General features: G+C 35.1%; 1 protein-coding gene across 3 annotated transcripts in view; it reads left to right on the top strand.

Annotated features, from left to right (window-relative positions):
* Positions 1–300: 300 nt before the first annotated feature.
* LOC149536143 (signal recognition particle-related / SRP-like protein) overlaps positions 301–26,813 on the top strand; it is a 133,179-nt gene continuing 106,666 nt past the window's right edge. Inside the window, exons 1-4 of one of the 3 annotated variants that reach the window (XM_089806607.1) lie at positions 301–437; positions 627–842; positions 965–1,031; positions 7,220–7,330. In XM_089806607.1, coding sequence (XP_089662733.1) covers positions 710–842; positions 965–1,031; positions 7,220–7,330 — 311 coding nt within the window. In that variant the 5' untranslated portion in view covers positions 301–437; positions 627–709. Of the gene's footprint in view, positions 438–566; positions 843–964; positions 1,032–7,219; positions 7,331–26,813 lie in introns of those variants that run through there. The other 2 variants (XM_089806606.1, XM_089806605.1) reach the window with 2 other exon arrangements.

The raw sequence follows: 26,813 nt of genomic DNA, 5'->3' as shown, positions 1-26,813 counted from the left end.
TTTGGCTGAGACCATGTTGTTTTTTCCGACTTCGACCGTGTGAACTCATTCGCAGGGTGATCTTGTATCCCCCGACCCTTTTTTGTGAATTGTAATCTTAGTAAATTTTATTAATTGAAAAGGACTATTCATCAAAAAAAAAAAAACATTAAAATAGGTTTACGAAATGAATAAATACTTTGACAACAAATACTTTGATCTCATTGGTCAAATTAGTAAGACTAATAGCACCTACATGAATGCGTTAGTATTCCTCCCTCTTGAGGAACTAATAATTACCCATAGACACAGCCTATCGGCTAAATAATTTTGTAATGCACGGCCATAAACAGATGTAGTTTAGGTTTAGCATAGAACTTCAACAGAGAAAAGCTACCAATTCCTAACGGGTGAAAGAAAACCGTAAGCTGATTTTTTTTAGAACCAAGGAAACAAACGTAAGCTGGTGCTAAATAAAATGCTCCAAATTCTGTTTCCATTTCTCTTACTATTTTTCCCATCCGTCCTATTTCGTTAGCTCCCATTTGAAATGTCCAATTCCATAAAGGGTAGTATGAAATTGCAGAAAAGAGAAATTGCGTTGTATTTTCTATTTTGATGCATATTTGTATATGTACCGTCTATAGCAGGGACGAGCAGAGTAGGAGTTTCTACGGGAACCCCAGGCCTAGGGTTACGCACTTGAGATTCACCTTAAGCAGAAGAAGCAATGGGTTCCGGAAGAGCTGGAAAAGCTTCACGCAGCGGATCCGTAATATCAGCTACTACTCCCTCAGCTATGGAGATTGATAAAGAAACCCCACCTTCTACAGATCACTCAAATAAAAAGTACTCTGTAAATGGTACAGCTAAAAAACTCTGTAAATTGTACAGTTTAGCATATATTTTTATAATAATCCTAAATCTTTTTATTGGTTCACATTCATAATTTAGATGTTTTGATCGTGCCCTGTTCTTTGAACAGTCTTGCAGCTTCTCAAGATTGCACAATCTCAACATGGGCTGCGCCACGGGGATTATACTCGTTACAGGTATGTTCTAATTCATTTCTTCAGTGCCCAGTTCATGTTTTAGTAGCCTGTTTTTTATAATTGTTATTTTTTGCCACATTCAAAAAATGTTTTCGGAAGTAAATTCCGTGGGATTCCTTTATTCTGTGCCTATTTATTTATTTTAATTCGGCAGTTTTTTCATTTATTTGTGTAATCTTCTCTTAGTTTTCGAACCCGAGTGTGTATGAACTGTTCAACTTAGCATCACTGCAAATACCCATGATAATTAAGGCCGGCCTCCGGGCCTTCCTTTTGGTCTCGTTCGTTTGGATCTGCCACACCAAGCTCGTCGGAGTTTGATATGGTCTTTTGTGCAATTTTAATGCATTATCACGTCTCTTGGGATTTGCATCTAAGGCTTCATTATGAAACTTTGATGCTTACATTTAATGAACATATCTTATTTGAACTGAACATCGAGAAAGATATTTTTTTGCTCCACATCAAAAACTCTAGTATTGTTCTGTTTAGCTCAATTTTTTGACTTCAATTAATTAGTTTCATCCGATATTCTCCTGGATATTTTATTAGTTCTAAAATTCTGTAGATGCTTGAATTGAGGTCATGATCAGTGTGCATGCCAATTCGGTACAAACAATGTTTATGCATAGAAGCACATTAGAGGATTTCTATGTAGGTATCGTATCTGTTGTTCAAATTTTGTAACGCTAGGTTTTGACCTTGTGATCAAGATAATGATTGATTGATATGTTTATTGATTCAGACAATGTGCCTTTAAATATGCAGTTCAAAATCAGCACAGTTAGAAAACTGAATAACTATCCCAAAACTACAGTAGCAACTAACTAGTTGTTTAGGTAAACAGTACTAAGCTACCATTCCCTCCTTACTGCGTTAATTCAAACAAGAATGGAAGATTGCAAGGGTTTTGAACCCCAACCCTTCTGGAGACTTTGATGAAGCAACTTCAGCAATCCTCCTTGCTCACCTAATAAATATCAAACTGAATTCATTACTAGATCCCTGACGGTAGAACCTGCCACCATTTGCACAACATGAGAGAACATAAATTGTTCCGACCTCCATGCCTAATGAGACACATTGTCCTCCAAAATTCCACATCTCCTCTGCGTTTGTCTAATGCTCCTCTACTGCTGCACATGAGACGCCTTTCCTCCTTATTAATGTTTTATAACTGCAGGAGAAATCAGTTCTACCTGCGATGAATTGGCTAAATAACCGTCTTTGGCTTCCATCTCATCTTGCTCTCTCTCCTCTGCATATTATTCCTAGCTTAAATGATTTGAACGCATTTGAAGTTGAATAGTTTCCTATTCTCTGCTGCCACTGTCCATGTCACTCTTGAAGGAAATCCAAGTGTCATCAGTTACTGATTGATTGCGGATACATTGGTTTGGGTAAGTGCACAACTATATAGCGTTATCTCCTACTTATCAACTATATAGTGATCGCATGAAGAGTATTAAATGGATGAGTAACTGTTGTGGACAGTTCATGTAGCATCCGGTTATATTCTGCAGAGCGTGTCAATGTTGCTGTCTCCAACAGTTAATTCTCAGAGATTATTTTGGGTGTACCGCTTCTTCTGTGTTTGGTATTAATAAAATACTAAGTTACCAATTCGGATGCAGATTCCGAAGTGGATTCCGGAAGCGAATACGGGATGCGGGGATTTTTTTTTTTGTGGATGCGGATGCGGGAGGAAACGTGTGTGTGTGTGTGTGTGTGTGTGTATATATATATATATATATTTGTAGGATTCTTGGTGGAAATCCTATTTCAAATTTTTAGCTTCATCCAGATTTAACCTGTAACATCTTAGCAGTGATTAGATGTTGCCCGGCAGAAAGCCCTATATTCGAATTTGAGAGTGAATTTGACTGTGACTGGCAGAAAGCCCTATAAGTGACTTTAATAATGCTGTCAGGTATTTAATATCTCAATTATTTGTCAACTTTAGATTTTGCATTTGAAGACTGCTCTGTTTGTGTTTGTTTTCATGTTGGGCATCCTCTTTGTCAGAATATTCGCAGGATTCTAGTAAAAATTCTATTTCAAATATTCATCATTATCCAGATTTAGCCTGTAACATCTTAGCAGTTAGATGTTGCCTTTATCAAGCTAGTATTACACTGTTGCTTCCAGGTTTATGTTTTCTATTTTGTGGATTTCTTATACAGTTTTAATCCTTTTGAGGGATACCATAAGTTTGTCATGATGAAGATTTCTACAAGATGTTTGTTAATACAGCGCAATTCAAATTGTCCTTGCCTAATTCAGATTTTTTTTGTAGATCGGAAATTACAGGAGTCCATATTTGGGACTTCTTACTGATGATTTCTTTCCTGAATAATAATTTTTGTTGGGGAATCCCTGTGCTTGTCTTGAAGGATACATGATGCTTGAAAGGCAGTTTTTCAGTTTTGAGACAGCATATGATTGTGTACTGGCACTTTCTGTTGTATTAATTTAAATTATTACTAATCAGTTCCGAAGATTGTGGAATGTTTATTAGCAAACTAATGTTTTACTTGGCCCCTGCCATGTGAGATATCGATTTAGTTAATGGGACCTGGTCCACCAAAGGCACTCTTTCCCATTTGCCCTGTATATTAATCAATAAGTGCACATAGCTTAATACCACTCTGATCGCAAACATGTCCCTCTAACACATTTCTTCACCATCAGCTTTACTTAGGTTGTACGTATCTGTGTCAAGGATTAAAAAAGTGCATGACATGTGGCAGATGGTAGAACAGTCATTTTGACTGGACACATAAGGAGCAGAGATGTCTTTATGTTTTTATTATTGTTTTTTGTTAGAAAGGCCGCTGGGCCCGCGGATGCTCCCGGATGTGTCCGGAAGCCCTGTGGGTGCTGGTCGGAAGCCAGCCGAAGGCTCCCGGATGCGCTTGGAAGCTGGTGCTGGCCGGAAGCCAGCCGAAGGCTCCCAGATGCGCCTGGAAGCTTCCAGGCACATCCGGGAGCCTTCGGCTGGCTTCCGGCCAGCCACCCACAGGGCTTCCGGACACATCCGGAATCCGTCCGCCTCCGATGCGGAATCCAGGCCTGGACCCCACGAATCGGCATCTGAGATAAAATACAATAAAGTGCTTTGTGTACTGTTGATGTTAAGGAGATCATTTGCTTTCATTGTCAATAGTATTTCTGATGATTGTTGAGAGTCGACAATCTTTGAGAAGGATTATTATGCTGATTAAGCTTGGAAAGCTCTGTATTCTGATTTTGATTGTTCAATAAAGAATTGAAGTTTTGGGTGGCTGGGTTTTTCCAGGGTAAATTTCTGTGTCTATTTGTTCTTGGTTTTGCACTCCAGTTTATTTAATTTCTATGTATTTTGGTTTGAAAATTAACATTCTGAAAGTCCAGATCTCCTCCGTGTGTGCTTAACACCTCCTCAATTGCTGTGGAAACAATCCCTCCTTTGCTGTACAAATAATCACCCACATCTCTGCACATGAGACAACCTTTCCTTTGAAAGTCTGCATCTCCTTCGAGTGTGACTAATGTCTCCTTAAGCGCTTGACAAAATATCAACCAAAAATAGATATAACAAAGTGCACTACAAGAACATTGCCCCCCTGCTCTTTACAGGGATATAATGATGCCAATCCCCCTCTTTTCTTCAGGGACACAAATACTGCGCTTCTTATGCAATAAATCATCGTCGAGTGAGAAGCTTGCTTGGGATGATAAAAAACACCCTGCCTCCATTGCTTCCAACCTCTAATTTATTGTTTTCTCTACTCTCTAAAACAGAAACCTTTCTTCAATTTTTGCATTGTGAGGTGAGTTGTCATTATCAGATGAGTAATTTGTATGCACTGTAAACCACAAAAATGTGTTTCACCTTTAGTCACAATGAAAGCTATATTTTTCTTTAACTTTCCTTCGATGAGATCTTTGACCCAGCTGAATTGCACGTGTCCAAGTTTTTGATTATAATAACATTCAAATTCTTTCATTGTTGAAATGTTAGACTTTTCCTCTACTTTCTTCATCAATCAGAGAAGAGCTGGAATTCATTTTGTTCGATGTAAAAGCAATATGATCAAAACTTGAAGGCATACTACTTAGCAAGATTGCATTGGCATCATCTTCATCAACTTTGGAGTTAACAACTGCAAATGAATTAAGAAGAGAACAAAATGTACTTATATGTTGAACATTATTATCTTCCTCTTTCATCTTCAACCCAAACAGTTTTTGCTTTACGAACATTTAGCACTCGATGTCTGTGAACAGAATAAAGTTTTAAGCTCATCCCAAATTTCCTTTGATGTTTTCTTTAGATCATTGTGATGCAAATATGCATTTGATAAATGAGCAATCAATGCCATGGCCTTATGATTTTTAGCCATCCATTTCATTGCTTCATTTGCATCTTCTGCTTTTTAACAATTCCATTCACAGTGTCCCACAAATCTTTTTCAATTAAAAGCAATTGTATTTTAACTGAGCATGTGTGAAATTCACATCTTTCAAAGTTGACAATAGTCATTAATTTTTCCATTTTGATGCCCTTATTACTCCAAAAAATTTAAACTACTTCAAAGGATTGTACCTTGATTTTTGAAACCTTCCTATGAAATAAATAATTGATGCATACATCTAAAAACAAGCTTCCAATTTGTCATCCAGCAATATGCACGTAATCCTTCTCTTGATTTTTACACCAACTTGGAATGACATTTCAGTCAAAAGAAATAATCTGCCTCAACAATTCTTTGTAGACCTTCTAAACACCCTCACTGTTGTCTATTCTATCTGACTGGGATAAATGACATCACTTCACACCTCTACATTAAATGCCAAAGTTAACCTCTACATAGAAGTGCGATTCCATTCAATTATCCATATACATCTCTTTTAAGGGAAGTGACTCCTCAACCAAGGATGCCTTGGCTGTTTTTGGTCTTCTATGAATGCTTCAAGATTCCCGCCACCTCTTTGTTTTGTCTTTCCCCCTTCGTCTCCTAGTACACCCTCAAAATTGCGACAATGGCAGCTAAGAGCTGCACCTAGCATTCCTTTGAATCTTCAAGGAGCCCCTTTAGACTCCCATGCAAGCTTAATTCTCATATAAAACAACTGAGGGCTTCTCTTTACAAAATGCCCAACAAAAGATTCAACTTTAGCAAACTAGAATGACCAGCATAATGAATACAATAGTCCAGCATAGAATGATATCACCTAAACACAAGAAATAAATCGTTGCATTCAACATTAATTCTTCACGGCATTCCCACTTGCCTTCATTCACTCATAGGACAGGATCATTGCATGCTCGAATACCAAATGAAGAGCAGAATGATTGATTGATATGTTTATCGATTCAAACAACGTGCCTTTAAATAGGTAGTACAAAATCAACACCGTTTGAAAACTGAATAACTATCCCAAAACTGTTATAGGCACTAACTAGTTGTTTATGTTATACACCAACAGCTCGGGAGTAAAGCAGATACAGTTTAACAAATTTGGTGGTTGCTTGCCAGTGTGCAAGCCAAATGCTTCACATGGGTTAGTCAAAGTTCAAACAGTAAATCACTTCTGAGCTATTGATGCATACTTGCTGATTTCTGTGCATACCATCCATATACAATATACGCTTCCCTTAGAATAATACCTTTTTTACTTCAAACTCTGTTTTCATTTTTCTTTCCACTGCTGTGGATTTGAACATATGCCAAGTTCATTGGCTGTGCAAGAATTATATTCATTTCTTATGTTTTTTAATCCTATTTTGCAAGTATTTGAAGCCTGTTTTATCTAATTGTATATTTTCTTAATATGTTGAGTTTTTGTCAAGTTCCAAGTGCAAGACAATTTTTTGGCCTGCTGAACTATGAAATCAGGTCTTGCCAGTACACCTACACCTGAAATAGAAAATTTGTCACCATTAAGTAGAAGTTGGGTAATCCATCAATGAAATGTCAAAATTTAGTGGAATATAAGTTAATGAATTGTTAAGAAAACTAGCAATCATAACTTTTTGTTCCGTTATAAAATGTTTTTAGTTCATTGTAGACATAGTGTAGCCTTTAGGTTTCATTGAATGATTAAATCAAGTTTGGTAATTCAGGAATTTAGTTCTCTTTAAAATGTTCAAGTACGATGCAATGTGGAAATCATTCAATGTTCTTGACAATGGCTTGCTGCAGGAGGTACTGTTCTGCACGGTTGCGGAGGCTGTACAAGTCACTGAAAATCACTCATGGTCGTGGCAAGTACTCGCGAAAAGCTATAACTGAGTCCTCCGTGACAGATGTGAGGTTCGTAGCAAAGTGTTCTATTTACTAACTTTATGGCATACCCTATACAAGGACATAGTTTTGTCATTGTCCTTATGTTGTCTCCATGCTAATGAGCTTGTTTACCACTTTTTAGCCGATAGTTAGATTTTTTATGTTTATATACTGATTCCAAGTTATAAAGTTCATGAAGATCATATAGTTATGTTTTTTTTATAAATGAATTTCTCTTTGTGACTAGTTGTAACCAAAGAAGCATAATCGGTCAAAATGATTTTTTCCTTGAAAAGTCCTGATTTAGTCAGCCATAATTTCGAAAAATGTTCAATGATTTTTGAAGAAAATCGTGAAAGAATTGCAAAAAAGCATCTGGGAAACACATCTACTGTCTACCAACCTGTTATGATACCCTAACCAAAGGAGATTGCTATTTAGTCATTTTTCATTAATTTTTAGTGCAGAACTAAGCTTTAGCTGCAGGGGATAAGATGCAAGATTTCAGTCTTGCCAAATTCACGTATAGATGCATAAGAAAATAGTGGCTATTGCTCAAGTATTCCCAATAACGGAAGTATACCAAGATGCTCTTGATTTAAAAGTATAGCAAGATGTAAATGCACTGGTAAACCTAGTAGACTGTTATTTAAATTTCAGACTTCTGATCTGATTGCTATGACAGGTACATATCAGCAATCACAATGCAATAATAATGTTTGAACTTCATAAGGAATTTCTGAATAATAGGATATTATATTTGACGGTGATCTGATATCTGAATGTAGAGATAGAATGATTTATTGTTTATAATGGTGCCATCTCTTGCATCCTCAATCGGATATATATTCCTGTGGATGAGTAGACATGCCTATTCAAATGATGAGACATGATGGTTCATTAACATTTGTTTCCAAGAGGCACAATTATAACCGATTGTTTTCTAGTTAACTATAACTAACGCTGGTCTCATTAGTGTTTAGTTTGTATTAACAAGATCAGATCGATCATTTAAGGTAAATATAAGTATAACCAATGCCAGATTGATATGCAAGAGATAAACAAATGTCTCATACTTGTCAAGGATGTGATCAGTCCGGTCGCAGAGGAAGGACAGTCAATTTGGATCACGAATATAATTATGTATGCATACATGTATAACAGTTCACAAGTGAATGGATAGTGAACTGTTATACACACATGCATACATGGTTATCAGTTCCACATTCTTCTAGGCCGACTGACGCTATCACATTTAACACTCCCTCTTAGCTAGGGAAGACAAAAAGGTATGAATAGTTTTAGATATCACCTAGCACGTGAAATCAAGGAGTATACAGAATATCAAATCAGCATGATACTTTTATATTTCTAGTTATGGTATGAGCACTGACACCATGTCACATGATGTCTACCATAACATGTCATGGTATGTCCATGGACAATACATCACATAATGTCCACCATGATTATCTCATTAAGACCAAATTGATCTGCAATAGATATCAAGTCAGCATGATATCAATTAATTAGTCTAAGAGATATTAACTATCAAGTTAGCATGGTAGTAGACATTGTAAAGTTGTCACCTTACAATGTTGAATACAAGTGTACATTATTAGAAAGATTGTCACCTTTCAGTAATACATATAGGTGAGGCCCATGAAGCCATAGAGCCACACATATGACAAAAGAGTTTACGCATTAAAAATCTGAAAAAAAATATAATAGTACATTCGAGATTTAGTCTCAATGAATTACATTTCAACCATACCAAGTTTCTTTCTAAGGTACTCACTTTAACTCTGGAGAGAGGCTTAGTAAGGATATCTACTGTTTGATCATTTGTACAAATATATTTCAACTGAATTGCTTTCCTTTCAACCATATCCCTCATGAGTGATAAGGGATCTCTATATGCTTGGATCGATCATGGAAAACAAGATTAACTGAGAGCTTGATGTAACTTTGATTTTCAAAATGAATAATGGTAGGTTATAAGAACTTTCTAAACAGTCCCACAATCAATTTTCGAAGCCATTCAGCTTCTCTAGCTCCCATTGCGGCTGCAATTTATTCGACTTCAGTAGAACTTTGTGCCACAAAAGACTGCTTCTTGCTTATCCAAGAGATCATGGCGGATCCCAAACTAAAACAACATCCAGATGTGCTCTTTCGATCACTCACACTTTCAGCCCAATCTGAATTTGATTATCCATGTAAGTCTAGATCAACATTCTTATATTTGAGTCCATATCCAATAGTACCTTGTAGGTACCTCAAAATGTGTTTATTAGCAACAAGGTGTATTTCATGTGGTCCACACATAAATTGACTCAAGGCATTCACTACATAGCAAATGTCAGGTCATGTGTTAACCAAGTACATTAGGGATTCGATGATTTGTCTATAGAAGGTAGGATCTGCAAATCTGGATTCAGCTGCTGCTTCTTTCAACTTGTGTAAGTTTGTTTCCATGAGTGTGGACATAGGCCTACAATTTAGCATTCCAAACCTTTTCAGAATGTCAATAGTACATTTCCCTTGATTTAGAAGGATACCATCAGGTTTCGGCCAGACTTCCAATCCTAGAAAGTAGTGTAGTAGACCCAAAGCCTTCATATCAAATTTTGAAGCCAAATGCTTCTTGCATTGAGAAATTAGTTGATCTTCTCGTGTAATCAGTAGGTCATCAACATATAGAATTGATATTAACATATCACCTTTAATGACTTTAAAGTAAAGATTTGGATCAGCTTCATTCTTAGAGAAACCTAGTCTTGTAAGGTATCTTTAATTCTCTCATACCAAGCTCTAGGAGCTTGTTTAAGTCCATATAGGGCTTTATTCAATTTGCATACATGGGATACTGCATCATGAATCACAAAACTGTTAGGCTGTTCTAGATAGACTTCCTTTTCTATAGTCCCGTTCAAGAATGCCATCTTTACATCCATCCGGTGTATCTTCCAACCCTTTGCTGCAACAATGGCTATAACTGCTCTAACAGACGTATATCTAGCAACTGGTGCAAATATATCCTCGTAATCAGTTCCATCCTCCTGTGACAAACCTCTTGCAACAAAACGTGTCTTATGTTTCTCCATATTGCCGTTTGTAGCATGTTTAATCTTGAAGAGTCATTCAAAGGAAACAATAGATTCCCTTTAGGTGTAGGTACTATATCCCACTCATCATTTTTTAGAATGGATTGATACTCTTTTGTCATGGCATCTTTCCATACTTGGTTTTTAAGAGCTTCAGTTACACTAGTGGGTTTTGAATTTGAAATCTCATTCATTAGTGCTACATAGTTTGATAATATATTAGGCCTCTTACTCTCTCCAAAAGTCCCTTTCAGTGTAGCGAAGTTTTTTGCTTCCTCAATAACCTTTCTCGCCCAAAGTGGTTGTTTCCTTTTGTTAAGGATCCTTTAGTGTTCCTCCCCAATGCACACCCCTTACATGTTCCATTAGGGCCCGTTTGGTTGTTGGAATAGGAATAGGAAAATTGGAATAGGAAATGTATTCTCTGTTTGGTACCCCAAATCGGAATAGGGAATAGACATACATATTCCAATTTTGCTCCTAAAATGAGCATATGTCCATTCCAAAAAATAGTTGTTATTGGAATAGGCCATTCCTATTCCCAATCTGATTTTATTTTTAAATTTACAAAATTGTTAGGCTGTTCTAGATAGACTTCCTTTTCTATAGTCCCGTTCAAGAATGCCATCTTTACATCCATCTGGTGTATCTTCCAACCCTTTGCTGCAACAATGGCTATAACTGCTCTAACAGACGTATATCTAGTAACTAGTGCAAATATATCCTCGTAATCAGTTCCATCCTCCTGTGACAAACCTCTTGCAACAAAACGTGTCTTATGTTTCTCCATATTGCCGTTGTAGCATGTTTAATCTTGAAGAGTCATTCAAAGGAAACAATAGATTCCCTTTAGGTGTAGGTACTATATCCCACTCATCATTTTTTAGAATGGATTGATACTCTTTTGTCATGGCATCTTTCCATACTTGGTTTTTAAGAGCTTCAGTTACACTAGTGCGTTTTGAATTTGAAATCTCATTCATTAGTGCTACATAGTTTGATAATATATTAGGCCTCTTACTCTCTCCAAAAGTCCCTTTCAGTGTAGCGAAGTTTTTTGCTTCCTCAATAACCTTTCTCGCCCAAAGTGGTTGTTTCCTTTTGTTAAGGATCCTTTAGTGTTCCTCCCCAATGCACACTCCTTACATGTTCCGTTAGGGCCCATTTGGTTGTTGGAATAGGAATAGGAAAATTCGAATAGGAAATGTATTCTCTGTTTGGTACCCCAAATCGGAATAGGGAATAGACATACATATTCCAATTTTGCTCCTAAAATGAGCATATGTCCATTCCAAAAAATAGTTATTGGAATAGGCCATTCCTATTCCCAATCTGATTTTATTTTTAAATTTTATTTTATTTTTCAAACTTTATTTTAACATTTTTTTAAAACATTTTTTTAATAACATTTTTATTATTGTATCTATTTGTTTTAAAAAATGAAATAAATTATATTTCTCATTAATTTCGATGAATAAAAGAAAAATGAAAATCTATTAACCTTTTTACCATTATTGAAAAATTAACCAAAAAACAATAAATTAAAACAAAAAAGTTTAAGGGAAATATTTTTAAAAGTACAAAACTTAACCTTATTCCTATTCCATTTTTGTACAACCAAACAATGGATTAACATATTCCCAATTGAATTTCAAGTGAACCAAATAGGATTGGAATTGCCCTTTTCTATTCCCATTCCCCATTCTCATTCCCATTCCATTTTTCTATTCTAATTTTCAATTCCTATGCTAGCAACCAAACGGGCTCTTATGAATTGTGTTTAGTTTGGGAGGTCTTGTTACTAATTTTTCCATAGATGTTAGGTCTCGAAAATGTATATGCCCTAATCTTCTATGCCAGATTTCATTGGAGTCATGGGTTTCATGAATGAGTGCTTGTTTTGACTCAGTGCAAAGTTTGTATAGGTATCCATGTCTTACATCTATTGTTTTAGCCTTCTTAAAAGTAGCATTCTTTGGCCATGCCAAGACTTTTCCATTCATGAAAGTGACTCTATAGCCATTATCTTCTGGGGCAGATATAGATACTAGGTTTCTTTTCATTCCTGGTACAATTAATACATCTTGTAGTTGGGTAGTGATGCCATCATCTAATTTGATGTTATAGGTTCCCTCTCCTTTTACATGATGTGCATAGTCATCTCCAATCTTTACCTCTTAGTCAATTTCTTCAACCATAGTATCTAGATGTTCTCGAAATTTGGTGATATGTCTAGAAGACCCACTATCAATCACCTAAGTATTGGCTTTATTAGATACATGATTTGATAGTGCTGAATAGAATAGAAACTTCTCAAGATCTTCTTTTGTATTTGTTTTCCTGACCTTAGCATAGGATGGTTGTTTCTTAAGTTTGTCACGACATTTGGCAGCATAATGTTCATATTCATCACATTTGAAACATTGGACTTGTGACCTACAAAAATCTCTTTTCTCTCGGAAGGTTCTAATTTTGTCCTTTTCTTTTTAGGCATAGAGGTATGTATACACGACACCCAAATATCCTAAGATGGCTTATATCAGGTTTTATCTCGATAAAAGCCTCTTATGGTGTTTTATTATAAAGATGTGAGTGAGGCCATCTATTTTGTATGTAGACAATTGTCTTGATGCTTCTGCCCAAAACGAAGTATCAAGATTTTGGTCATACATCATTGACTTTGTAGCTTTCACAATGATTATGTTTTTCCTCTCACCTACCCCAATTTGTTGAGGATTATAGGGTACAGTGAACTCCCTCTTAATCCCAAGATTAATACAAAATTCTTTGAAGATTTTGGAAGTGAATTCTTTCCCATTGTCAGTTCTTAGGGTTTTAACTTTCTTTCCAGATGAGTTTTCTGTTAGGGTCTTGAATTCTTTGAATTTCTTAAGGATCTCTTTTGACTCTTTGCATTTCAGGAAGTAGATCCAGGTCTTTCTAGAGGAGTCATCCACAAAAATTACATGGTATAGAGACCCTCCCATTGACGGAGTTGACATAGGTCCACATAAATCTGAGTGGACTAATTCCAATACATTTTTAGTTTTGCTTAAACTATTTTGGAAGGATCCTTTAGTGTTCTTCCATAACGCATACCCCTTACATGTTCCATTATGGATTGTGTTTAGTTTGGGAAGTCTTGTTACTAATTTTTCCATAGATGTTAGGGCTCATAAATGTATATGCCCTAATCTTCTATGCTAGATTTCATTGGAGTCGTGGGTTTCATGAACATATCTTACACATTGTTTTAGCCTTGTTAAAAGTAGCATTCTTTGGCCATGCCAAGACTTTTCCATTCATGAAAGTGACTCTATGCCCATTATCTTTTATGGGAGATATAGACACTAGGTTTCTTTTTATTCCTGGTTAAATTAATACGTTTTGTAGTTGGATAGTGATGCTAGAATCTAATTTGATGTTATAGGTTCCCACTCCTTTTACAAGATGTGTAGAGTCATCTCCAATGTTTACCTGTTCCTTAATTTCTTTAACCATAGTATCTAGATGTTCTCGGACTTTGGTGATATGTCTAGAAGACCCACTATCAATCACCCAAGTATTGACTTTATTTGATACATGATTTGATAGTGCTGAATAGAATAGAAACTTCTCAAGATCTTCTTTTGTGTTTGTTTTCTTGACCTTAGCATAGGATGCTTGTTTCTTAAGTATGTCACAGCATTTTGCAGCATAATGTCCATATTCATAACATCTGAAACATTGGACTTGTAACCTACAAAAGTCCCTTTTCTCTTGGAAGGTTCTAATTTTGTCCTTTTCTCTTTAGGTACATGTATCTATACAGGACACCCAAATATCCTAAGATAGCTTATATCAAGCTTTATCCTAGTAAAGGCCTCTTCTGGTGTTTTATTATAAGGATGTGAGCGAGGACATCTATTTTGTTTGTAGACAATTGTTCTTGACGCTTCTGCCCAAAACAAAGTATCAAGATTTTGGTCATACATCATTGACTTTGCAACTTCCACAATGGTTCTCTTTTTCCTCACCTACCCCAGCTTGTTGAGGATTATAGGGTACAATTAACTCCTTCTTAATCCCGACATTAATACAAAGTTCTCTGAAGATTTCAGAAGTGAATTCTTTCCCATTGTCAGTTCTTATGATTTTAACTTTCTTTCCAAATAAGTTTTTTGTTAGGGCCTTGAATTCTTTGAATTTCTTAAGGATCTCTTTTGACTCTTTGCATTTCAGAAAGTAGATCCAGGTCTTTCTAGAGAAGTCATCCACAAAAATTACATAGTATAGAGACCCTCCCATTGATGGAGTTGACATAGGTCCACATAAATTTGAGTGGACTAATTCCAATACATTTTCACTTTTGCTTAAACTATTTTGGAAGGATCCTTTAGTGTTCTAACCTAATGAACACCCCTTACGTGTTCCGTATTGATTGTGTTTAGTTTGGGAAGTCCTGTTACTAATTTTTCCATAGATGTTAGGGCTCACAAATGTATATGCCCTAATCTTCTATTCCAGATTTCATTAGAGTCATGGGTTTCATGAATGAGTGCTAGTTTTGACTCAGTGGAGAGTTTGTATAGGTATCCATGTCTTACACCTATTGTTATAGCCTTTTTAAAAGTAGCATTCTTTTGCCATGCCAAGACTTTTCCATTCATGAAAGTGACTCTATATCCATTATCTTCTAGGGCAGATATAGATACTAGGTTTCTTTTAATTCTTGGTGATACAATCACCCAAATATTGACTTGATTTGATACATGATTTGAATGCACTGAATAGAATAGAAACTTCTAAGGATCTTCTTTTGTATTTTGTTTCCCAACCTTATCATAGGATGCTTGTTTCTTAAGTCTGTCAGGGCATTTGTCAGCATAATGTCCATATTCATTACATCTAAAACATTGTACTTGTGAAGCATGTCTCCTTTCCTTGCCCTTTCCATGAAATTTTTTCTTCCTTTTGAAATTCTTCTTTCCTTCCTTATGATGTTTGGCATTTAGACCATCAAGGTCCTCGTTAATGGATTTTTGTTTGATTCCTTTTGGTAACCGTCTCACTTCTTGTAGATAGTCAAACTTTAGGCGCTCTAACTTTGGGAGTTTCGACCTTGCACTTATACCTTGTTTGAATGGTTCCCATGTGTTTGGTAATCCACTTAGAGTTATAAGGGATAATTCTTTGCTTTCTATCCCATGCTCAATGTTTGATAGTTGATCCCTCAATTCTATTATTCTCATGAAGTAGATAGTCACAGATTCTCCTTTATTCATACTTATATGATTCAGCTGTGTTTTGAGTGCAAGGGTTGTGCCTGTATTATTTGGCACAAAGGTGCTCTCTAGAGATTTTACCATAAGGTATGTTGTCGTCTGCTTTGCCAGTTGGTACTATGTTGTCTCTCATAGAATCCATTATTAGTTTCATAGCTTTCTTGTTATTTTCAATCCATTGGGATTTTTTTTGGCTCATCCTCAGGTTCTGTCCTTTTATCTTATACATATGAATCTACTTTGTGCTCATCTATTATCATCATGATTCTTAATGTCCATGCTATGATGTTGTTGGCTTCCTCAAGGCGATCCTCAAATCTGATTGGATTTGTCACTTTGAATGGTGGAAGTGTGACATAACTTTATCAACGTAGGTAGTCTGATTTCTCAAGTTTACTTTTGATCTTCCTAACTTAGCTCTGATACCATGTAAATGCATTGGTAGACTTAGTAGCAAACTGCTATTTTAGTTTCAGAGTTCTGATCTGATTGCTATGACAGGTAGATATTAGCGATCACAATGCAGTAATAATGTTCGAACTTGATAAGGAGTTTCTGAATATGATATTTGACTTTGATCTGATATCCGAATGCAGAGATAGAACAATTTATTGTTTACAATGGTGCTATCTCTTGCATCCTAAATCGGATATATATAATCCTATAGACGAGTAGAACATGCCTATTCAAATGATGAGACATGATGGTTGATTAACATTTGTTTCCAAGAGACACGATTATAACCGATTGTTTTCTAGTTAACTATAACTAACACAGGTCTCATTAGTGTTTAGTTTGTATTAACAAGATCAGATTGATCATTTAAGGTAAATATAAATATAACCTATGCTAGATCGATATGCAGGAGATAAATGAATGTTTCATACTTGTCAAGGATGTGATCAATCAGATCTCCAAAGGAAGGACAGTCAATTTAGATGATGAGTATAATTATGTATGTATACATGTATAGCAGTTCACAAAGTGAACTGATATACATGTATGCATACATGGTTATCAGTTCTACATTCTTGTAGGCTGACCGACGCTATCACATGTAACACAAGATGCACTCGATTAATTATTTGTTGCCAAATAATTTTGCCTTTAAAAGGTCTTTTTAGTCTCCGCCCTTATCTTTATCTCTGCATTATGTATGGGGACATACAAGGAGAACTGTACCATTTCAAATTAGGTACTCTTGTGTAATGCCCTCTGTTAGGGTTGGACATGGACATTACACAATTGAGTCATTTTAATGGTATAGGCTTCTCAAAGATCTATGTTTATGAGTGGGAAGTAATTACCCTTTGCACATACCCAATGATATTACCATTTGGTTTGTGGATTGAAGACTATAGATGTTATCCAAGTTGCCTAGATACTAGCGAAGGACTCCCTCAAAGTTGATAGGTCCAAGTCCATTTCATGGAGATTTACGGATTGCTAACCCCTACCTTCTATTGGGTAAATCCCTTACCTTGGATATATACAAACCCCTCCTTAGTAACATTATATGCCTCTTACCAAATATGACGTCACACTATATATCACTCACCTTTCTAAACCTATAACTGACATCATTATATATAAATGATTACCTTAATTTAATTGGTCAATGTTTCCCATAGCAGTAATGACGACACTATCGGGTTACATATTTTATGGGAAATAATACCATCTACTTGGGCTATTGCCAATTTAGCACTTATTTTCAAATAGGTAGTTCCTTATTATTTATTTAAATATAACCTGTGCAACTTTTATATTCTTTATTATCTCTTTTTCTCCCTTCAATGACAATGTTTCTGTTTAACCTATTGTTTATTTATTTTCGGTCCCTATTCCTCGATGCCTCTCAATTTGGTTTGAGTATTACTTTTATATGATTCAATAATGAGCCCTCGATAAGAGGCACATCTCTTACGATGTAGCCTTCTTAATTACTGAATGCGTGATCTAATGTTGACCATCGAATTATGTTTGCTATTATATATATCTTCAATCCTTGTCTAATTGAGTCATCGAGCCTTTCATAAATCAATCACTATTATAACCAATGATAAGTGTTAATATTTTGTGAAAGCTAATCTAGCTATAGTTGATGATATAATTAGTCGATAAGCTATTGCTAAGCAAAGATTGCCAATCTCGCGTGATGTCGGATGCCCGGAAAATATTGTTGTTGCCGATAAATGTGACAATTGAAATATTGGTCACATCGATGTGTAAGAGGCACTACAGTTGCACTCTGTATGTGAGATAAGTTTTAATACGATATATCTACTGACAAGTCATCCAAATATAGTAGGAAGCGTAACAGGCTAGACAAGTTAGCAAGATAGAAATCCACATGTGGTAGCCTTTTCCCCAAGAAGAACTAGAAATAAAATAGAACCATTCTCCAAATCAATTACAACATTATAAGAAACCTATGGCCGACATGCTAAGAAAGCCGTCCACTTACATTGACGCAAATTATTGAACAAATTTGGGAGTGCAAGTACAATAGATTTTAACCCTAAATATTGGCAATTTCTCTATTTTTAGCAACGTTGAGTTGAAAGAATCATTCTTCTTTAGAATTTGTTTACCACGTTCTAGGAGATCTTATAATTGGTTGTATGGTATTTATTGTCACATGGAAAGAGATCTATAATGACTGGAAGGGATGAATTGTAATTTGTGAGTGTTAAAAAAAACTCCATCTTCAATAACTATTGAAGAAATAAGGAACATTGTAAATAATATTATTTAAACATTTAAATACAACAAAACACGAAGACCTTTTAAATTGATGATTATAATCTTTGCCGTCCCACAGTGGAGAAGAGTTTATTGGGATCCACTTATTCCAAAACAAATCTTTCCATCATTTCTTTTGAAAGGAATTGAATGTGTTAGTAGGTGCCTATTGGCAGCGGTTTTAATTTGGCTAGATGTTGTGTTGCTATTAAGAGACGTGCACAAAGACACAATTTTACACCCCTTGCCAAAAACATCAAGAGCTTTGTGAGATCAGTTAGCAGCAATCATTTCGTTCTTTGGAAGAGTTGTTGGAAGATTGGCAAGATTGGTTTGATGATGATATGTTACATTCATGACTGAGTTTGTCGTTGATGTCAACATAGCATGTTTGATGTCTTCTATGGTTCCTGACAGAAGAACAACGGAAATATTAAGTTGGTGCAGACGACTAGTTGAGCATGATAATCACCCGAGGTTATGAGAGATACTTTCGAGTATCTGGTATATGCAATTAACGTTGGAAGCAGAAAGGACAAGTCTAGAAGAAGTTATGTAAGTTTTGGTGATGTCTGTTCTGAGATAGAGTTTACAAAGGCATGTTCTGGTAAACTTGTTATATCTCTTACCAGAGTTGATGTCTTGATGGTCAAGGTTGAGGACATGAAGATGACATGTTGAGTATGCTGTGGCTAAGCTCGCTCATCATAATATTGTGTGTACGGAAAGTCATTCAAGTTGCATGGCAAAAGATTTGTGTTATCGCTAAGTGTAACGTGTTCTTAATGAGGTCCTTTAATAATTAGTTGAGAAGGACTAACAGGCGACTCAGGAATTGTTTTATGGACTTGGTATAAAGGAAGGACATTTTCCTTTATCATGATGTATGTAGATATGAGGATATGCGAATTGTAAATGTTCGGAAAGCAGTAGAGGATGCGAAGTTGAGCAGAGCAGTGCGGAAATGAAGGAAACTTCATTGTTGAGGTTTTTCTGAGTGATCCAAGGTTTGGTATTTGGATCCGAGGTTCATGACCTGGTCTACAAGGTCTGGTAATGATTGGTCCGGTTGACAGGATAGAAGAAAGTACAGAGGAAAGAAAGAAGATACCGGTAAATTACTTGTTTGAGCAGTGAGCTCTTCTTGTAGTTGAAATTGCATGTTTGGGCAGTGGGCTCTTCTTGCATACATTATACCACAATTCCTAACAAGGTTGGAATCTCCTAACAGGGATTCAAAGTCTCCTAATAGGGACTCATTGTACTAAATGTTGTAATAGACTCCTAACAGGGTCTATCCTCTAGCAAGGAATATTTCTATTAGTACATCATCTTGTGGGCATCATTCCCACCAGGGTTTTCCCTCTGATCAAGGGTTTCCCTAGTCAACATATCTAGTGTAATTGTCTATGCGCATCTTTGTATGGTTGCTGTTTACTTTGATTGAATGGTTAATTTTGTTTAATGAAGATAAGTGGTTTAATTATTGGATAACTGATTCACCCCCCCTCTCAGTTATCTTGGTGGACTATTGTTTCTAACAAGAGGGCCATTACACTATAATATTTTGGGCATGCTCATTTTTCTTGTCATCAAGTACTCGCAGGATAGGGTATAGAGTTTCCTTTCTTTTTGAATAGGTTTTAAAACCCAGATTGTATCTGAATGTTTTAGTTTGAATTGTTAATGGAAGCTCATAAGTTGTGATTGTCAACACCATATTCAAAACAATTGTTCAAAATTAAATATTGTTTCATGCCAACTTCAAAAGAATTAACATTTCACAGAAAAATATCTACAGTAACCCATAAAAGTTTGATTTGCTATGGAATTTTACTTTTTTAGATGCAATCATAAAGGTAGTGCTCTTCCACCACAATTAAAAAAAAACAATGATGTTCTTTGAAACACAACTGTTTGTTATGAGATTGCTTTAGATCAGGGAGCTAATCTGTTCAGCCAAAGTCACGTAGGGTTCATAACCTATGGCTTTTAGTACCAATGCTTAAAATAAGAATAGAATCCTAGATGACTTTTTATGAGCCCAATAATTTCAGCAAGTGGACCATTGAAAATTTACAATAGTGGCCATTGGTTTAGTCATTTGTCCTAGGGGAAGAGATCTAGTAGTTGCTCAGGTTAACTGTGTGCACCTTGATCTCCTAAACTGTAAGTCTAGTTATGCCAATTTTTTTTTGTGTGCTTCCATAGATGACTCAAAGAGCTTAAAGCTAAGGTTTCAACATTTGGACATTTACAGATCTCTGTGTAGAAGTTGTGGAGTGCGAAGTGGTTGAAAGATGCCATTTGAAAATATTCACTAGATGCCTATTATGCTCTAAAAAAAACCAGTACTTTTGGCACAAATGGACCAATCAGTAACCAAGAAAGTTAAAATGATCAATTATTAGTGCATGTGTGATCGACTATAGCATATGTGTTATTGACTATTAATACATGTGTTATCATTTCTTGGGGATTTTTAAAAGCGGTAATTAGGGGGTATCCACCATAAAACCCTCACAGTCATTAGACCCCCTGGCGATTATTGGATCTCTTCCCCTATTGCTCATGAAGGTGATACTTGGGATCGTATACAAATAAATCAGACAAATTTGTTAATGCAAATCTATTTTTCTTTATTTACTTATATTTTTATGCCCTATTTTTTCATGCAATCTTTCTTCCTCCACATGATAGGTATTCAAACACGATTTACGATTTCAGATTTTCTTATTTTTATTGGTGATTAGTTTATTTGTTGTTGAAGATCTCACGTTTGCCAAGTGTTGATTTATGTTTTTAAATTGGAACAGTGCCTTATATTTTCGTTTGCGTTCCTTCTAAGTAATGGGAGCACTTTTTTCATTTCCCCTTTTAAGTGATAGCATTTGGTGCCACCACAATAAATAAAATGTAACAAATTTTAAGATGGGACCAACAATTAGGGTGATAACATTTTCAATTGTATCATTTTTTTTGAGTGTATTCAAGAGTTTATTGTATGCCAATTGGTAGATTGTTTTAATGGTCTGGGTCTTTGGAAAAAGAGCTAGAAGTTGTAACACATGTAAGTGCATTGGAGGGCAAATTGTAATACAAAGAGCAAATTTAACCTTTCACAAAGCTATACAACATTGCAAGTTACGCTTATGTGATGTTTACCATTAGCTATATGATGTTCCAAGTTTTTTTTTTTTTTTGTGTGAGCAATGTTATTTCTTGTTTTTTAAGTGTACATTTGATAGCGAGCAAGGTGAAATATTCATGCGAGTTCATGAAGAAAGTGGAAAATAATTTCTTGTGATAATAATGCTAGACTACTATTAAATATTTTTTGAATTAAACTTCTTTAGCAATTTATATATTTATATTCGTTTATTTGTTATATTTAGAAATTAAATAAATATAAATTTAAAAAAATAAGGAAAGAGATTTTGCTTTTGAAAATTAATGACAAACAAACAGTTTTAAAAAATGAATATTTTTGAAATTCTTGATTTTTTTTTGTATAAGTTTTTTTTATATATTTAAGTTAATTTTTATATTATTTTTGTGATAATAGTGCTAGAATGTTATCAATTTTAATTATAAGTTCCTTATTGGTTTTTAATTTTAAATTTTCGAATTAAACTTTTTTAGCAATTTATGTATTTATATTTGTTTACTTGTTGTTGCATTTAAAAACTAAATTAAATTTAAATTTCAAATAATAAGGAAAGAGATTTTACTTTTGAGAATTAATGACAAACATACGAACTTAAAAAAAATTATATATTTGAAATTTTTGATTTTATTTTGTCTAAGGGTTTATTTATTTTTAAGTTAATTTTTTTTAAAACTTAGGTTTTCTATTTTATTCAAAAACTAAAATATTTCCAAGTATAGATTGAATATATGCATTTCATTTTTAATTACATGTATTTTTAAATATTTGATCTACAAACTTATACTTTTTATATTAAAATTAGGAAAGAATATTCTTTCTTTTGCAAAATATTATTGACCATATTTGTCATACCTATTTTCCTTAACTTTTGATAAGTACTATTCAGTAAAATAGTTAAAATGCATTTTCTTTTCAAATTAAAAAGAAGATAAAGATATTTTTGTCTAAGTTGCCAGTTTGGGTTCGGTTCCAAGTTCGAAGTTCGAGAACCGGTTCACAAGTTCGTCAAAATTTTAGAAAGGAGTTTGGGTTCGTTAGTACAAAAACATGTAAAAATAAAATAAAAAATAATATACACACACACACACATTTATGAAGCATGAGTTAAAATTAGAATGTAGCATAGTAGCATAAATAGATTTAAACAAAAAAAACACCATAAACAGTTAAACTTGTAATCATAGTGATCATACCATCATATAGTTCAATCAACTTCAACATCAAAGATCTAAAACATTTGACAAAATACCATAGTTACACCACCTTGGAGGACAGGGGGATGACGGAACGGGGGGACAAGTTTCTGAGACGCGGGATAGAGGGGCTTTAATTTGGGGACGGTGGGGGGAGGGTGAGGGACAGGAGGGGGTGTGTATATATATATATATACACACACACACACATATGGTACTTTAATTGCTAGTTATGAAAGGATATATTGCAATATAAGATATAGAGATGTAAAAGAATAAATACTTGAACATTGGATTGAATTGGAACATCGAACATTGAACATAAATAGTCGAATCAGCAAATAGTCATCATTAGGATGTCCCCCATCAGCAGAGGTGGTAGAATTTGGTGGCAATGTTGGGGATGGGGGGATGGAGTCCCCAAGTCCCTGGTGCGTCCAAGTCTCCACGACACGGAGCAAAAAGGGCAGGGACACGTCCTTGTGTTACTATGCAAAATACCCTGTTTGGAAACTTGAAATGACAATGAGAGGCCACCAAAAGTAATTCATAACTACTTTTAGGGTTGTGGACGCCAAAAAAATTTAATTTTTGCCCAAAAAAACACTTTCCAGCTGTTTGCGGGGCCTAGTTTGCTGTGGGTTCGAACTTTTTGGTGCTGGTTTGCTCGGGTTCAAATCCATTTCGAACCCGATCGAACGCGCATGGCATAAACAATACCTTGGTCAAACCAAGTTTGAACCGAACTAGAACTGCGAAACAATTCAAACTTTTCTTGGTGCGGAGGGGGGGGGGAGGTACCCGTGCAACTTAGATTTTTATTTTAAATCTATATGATTTTAACTTTTTGAACTTATTAGAAATATATAAGACTGATTATCTTGCAGACGTAAAATAGATCAATGTGGGTTAGATATTGAACTATTTTGTTGTAATTTGTATTATAACTAAAATGTGTTGGGTAATTAAATATTATTTGTTACATTAGATCATTTGTGTATGTTAATTAGTATATGGTACTATATATAGAAATAGTGTGAAGAACATGCACTAGAAGTACAATTGACAATGCAAGTCTTGATGAACAACTTGAAAACATGTGCTTCTTTGTAGAGGGCAACATATCATGCTCACAACCAACATCTGGAGACAGGTAGGCTTTGTTAATTGAGCACTTGGAGAACTAGTTGAAATAGGTTAAAGCCCTAGTACAAAACCACCTGAAATACCAATGTATGTTGTAGCGAGGTTCAAAAATTACAATAGCCCTGCTTGGACTGAAAAAGAGCCAAAAAGTATATCAATAGTTCATGTAACTTTGGGGAGTTGAAGGTAGGCACCTCTTGTAATGACATGGGCCATAACCATGATGAAATATTGTCATTGATGTCAAAAGAGAAAACAAGGCCATCATCGATGTCAAATATGAATTGTTGATTGATGTAAAAGGACAAAGTACTCATATACAAGACCATCTTGTTAATACCAAGCTATACATCAGCAATGTACTATAAATCAGTGATCATTAGTATCTACAATATATATAAGGGAGAAAATTATATATAAAGTGTTAAAGTTTGTAGCTGCGATAGAGATCTTTATCTCTCAAAATCTGGACATTTTTATTGTTATTGTCATCTTCAGCTATACAAGTCACTTAAGTTTAATTTGTAATATTAAATGTAATTGACATGTGTCATTCACATGCATTGAGGCATGAATATCCGAAGATTTATAATTAATTATAGGAGTTATGAGTATCTCAAGAGACCTTTGGTTATAATGTGAAGAGTCCCTCCTATTGTTATATATTTGCTTGTACACTTGAACGTTTCATTATCAATAAAGATATATTTGTATTGTGTGGTTGGGGTTTTCCCTTCATACTCGAAGGGTTTTCGTAGGATAATTTTGGTGTTCTTTGTTGCAGTTTTTTCTCTTTCTTATTGCTGGTTATCTTCATGGATTTCTGGGCTCTAGTTTTAACATGGTATTAGAGTGTGGTTGATAACATCAATAAGGATATTTTATGATTGTTTGCATGTGAGATCTTAATTGTTAGTGGCTTTGTTTTTAATGGAGATCATGGTTTTGCCTTCTCTCATGATGAGTCTGGAAATAGACAATATTAGTTATCCGTCTAAGTGAATCTTGATGGGTTTGTGGCATAAGATTGGCTCATTTGGACAACCTCTCATGCTCTATTATTCCTGTTCTTGATAATATCATAGCATCTCTCCTTTAGCTAGTGGAGTTGTGTGTCTCAAAGTAGAGGTCTCTTTATTCTCCAGTGGCATTTGTCCCATTAAAGGGATTCGCGGAAACTTGGATGCTGTCATTCTTTCTATGTTCTTTGCATATGGTAATATGATAGTGATGATTGGTTTTTAATTATGACTTGGCATCTATCGTTCACCGTTTCTTTTCTTCTCGGGCTTCCTTTATTATTTATGCTCGTATATTTATTATATACGTCAGTTTTGCATCCGAAGAAACATTTCTTTCATCATTGTCGGGTTGTGCAAATATGAGTAACGGTTAATTTTTTGTTATTTCCCAGTAATTAATTGAGGAGTATGTCGGTAACATCTTTATAGTAAGTTTTTTTTATAGAATGAGTTTTCACGAAAATTTGTTTGTATCTTTTTGAAAGTCGAGGCTAAGTCAGAAGGCCACTCTGCTTTAACGACGTTCCTCAGTTTCTTTTACATTGTCATTTTTGTTTTGTCTTTATTCTCTCTTCCTATCTTTCTTGGTACCATCGAGTCTTTTTTAGATTTCTAACGTGTCGACAATTTCACAATCACTTTGATTGTCAGAGTGTGATTCAATTGAAGGCAATAGTTACTTTTTTTTAAAACTCGCTTGGGGCTTCAAACGTTACATTATCGATGATTTAAATTTTATACTCCGTGCAATCTACACGGGTTAAACTTTTGTCAATGGCTTTAACGCCAATACTAAGGGCATCAGTATAGGACTACTTGTTTTTATTAGGGCTTGAACACTGTTGATGAAATCAGAAACATTGGTACGATGACAATTGATACAACATTGATTGTTACAATTATGTAGCGATGCTTCTTCTTATGCGCAGTTACTCTAGAAGGACTATGCCCAATCAGTATAAGACTTGTTATTTGTAGCTTTCCTACCGGCATTATGGCAACTGATACAGTCTTAATATAAGTGCATATGCCAGTATACTGTTCAAAGTAGATGTGGCAATTGAAAAGAAATAACTATAGTTAATTTAGAAGCTGTGTGCTTATGAGATGGAGATCGGTGATGATGGCAGAATAGTCCTTCCATGTTTTGACAGGGAAAGATGTCCGTTGAAGATTATTACAAGTAAACAAATCCTCAAGTTCATTGGATTTCTTTAGATCCATAAGCTATGTATCTACAGGCAGAGTGGATGTGTGTAGTTCTTCGCATGAGGCGTCCCATTAATCTTACACTAGTTTGGGATTCTTTAAAGGTGCATGTCTTATACATGCATGCATTATTTATCTTCTCGCAGGGATGAGTAATTGACATGCATGCTGTGAATATGCATCAAGAGAGACCGAGACTACATAAAGATAAGTATTTTATCATAATTTTTATAGCTGGTAACAATGTTTTCTTCCAGTATTTATATCTATATATGCTAGATTGTTTTACTAATCTCTCTTGTTTGCAAATGGGCAATAGGATTTTTGAGAATGTTTATTCACAGTCACATTCAGAGGGAAGTTTCTTGCATACTCTTTCGTGATATTTGCTTATAGTCTTCTGATTTTAAAGTGATCAAATATTGAGGAGTAGTTTATGAGTATTTTTGTGTAAAACTCGAGTTTTTGTGACCTCTGTTTTTGATTTTTTAAGGATGGATACTTGAGGAATGTTGACAATGTTATTCTATTACTGTACATTCTTGACAACCCAATTGAGATTCTGAGATATCTTATAACAGGAATGACAAGCTGGGTGTAGTTGTAGTGTTCGAAGGTTATGTTGCCTCTGTGTAGGAAATATGAGATAAGTATA

The sequence above is a fragment of the Cupressus sempervirens genome, chromosome 10 (genome assembly GCF_028749045.1).
Source record: "Cupressus sempervirens isolate cs-2001-9-10 chromosome 10, ASM2874904v1, whole genome shotgun sequence".
NCBI lineage: Eukaryota > Viridiplantae > Streptophyta > Pinopsida > Cupressales > Cupressaceae > Cupressus > Cupressus sempervirens.
Note: the sequence above shows the minus strand (reverse complement) of the source record. Positions and strands in the feature narration are given on the sequence as shown.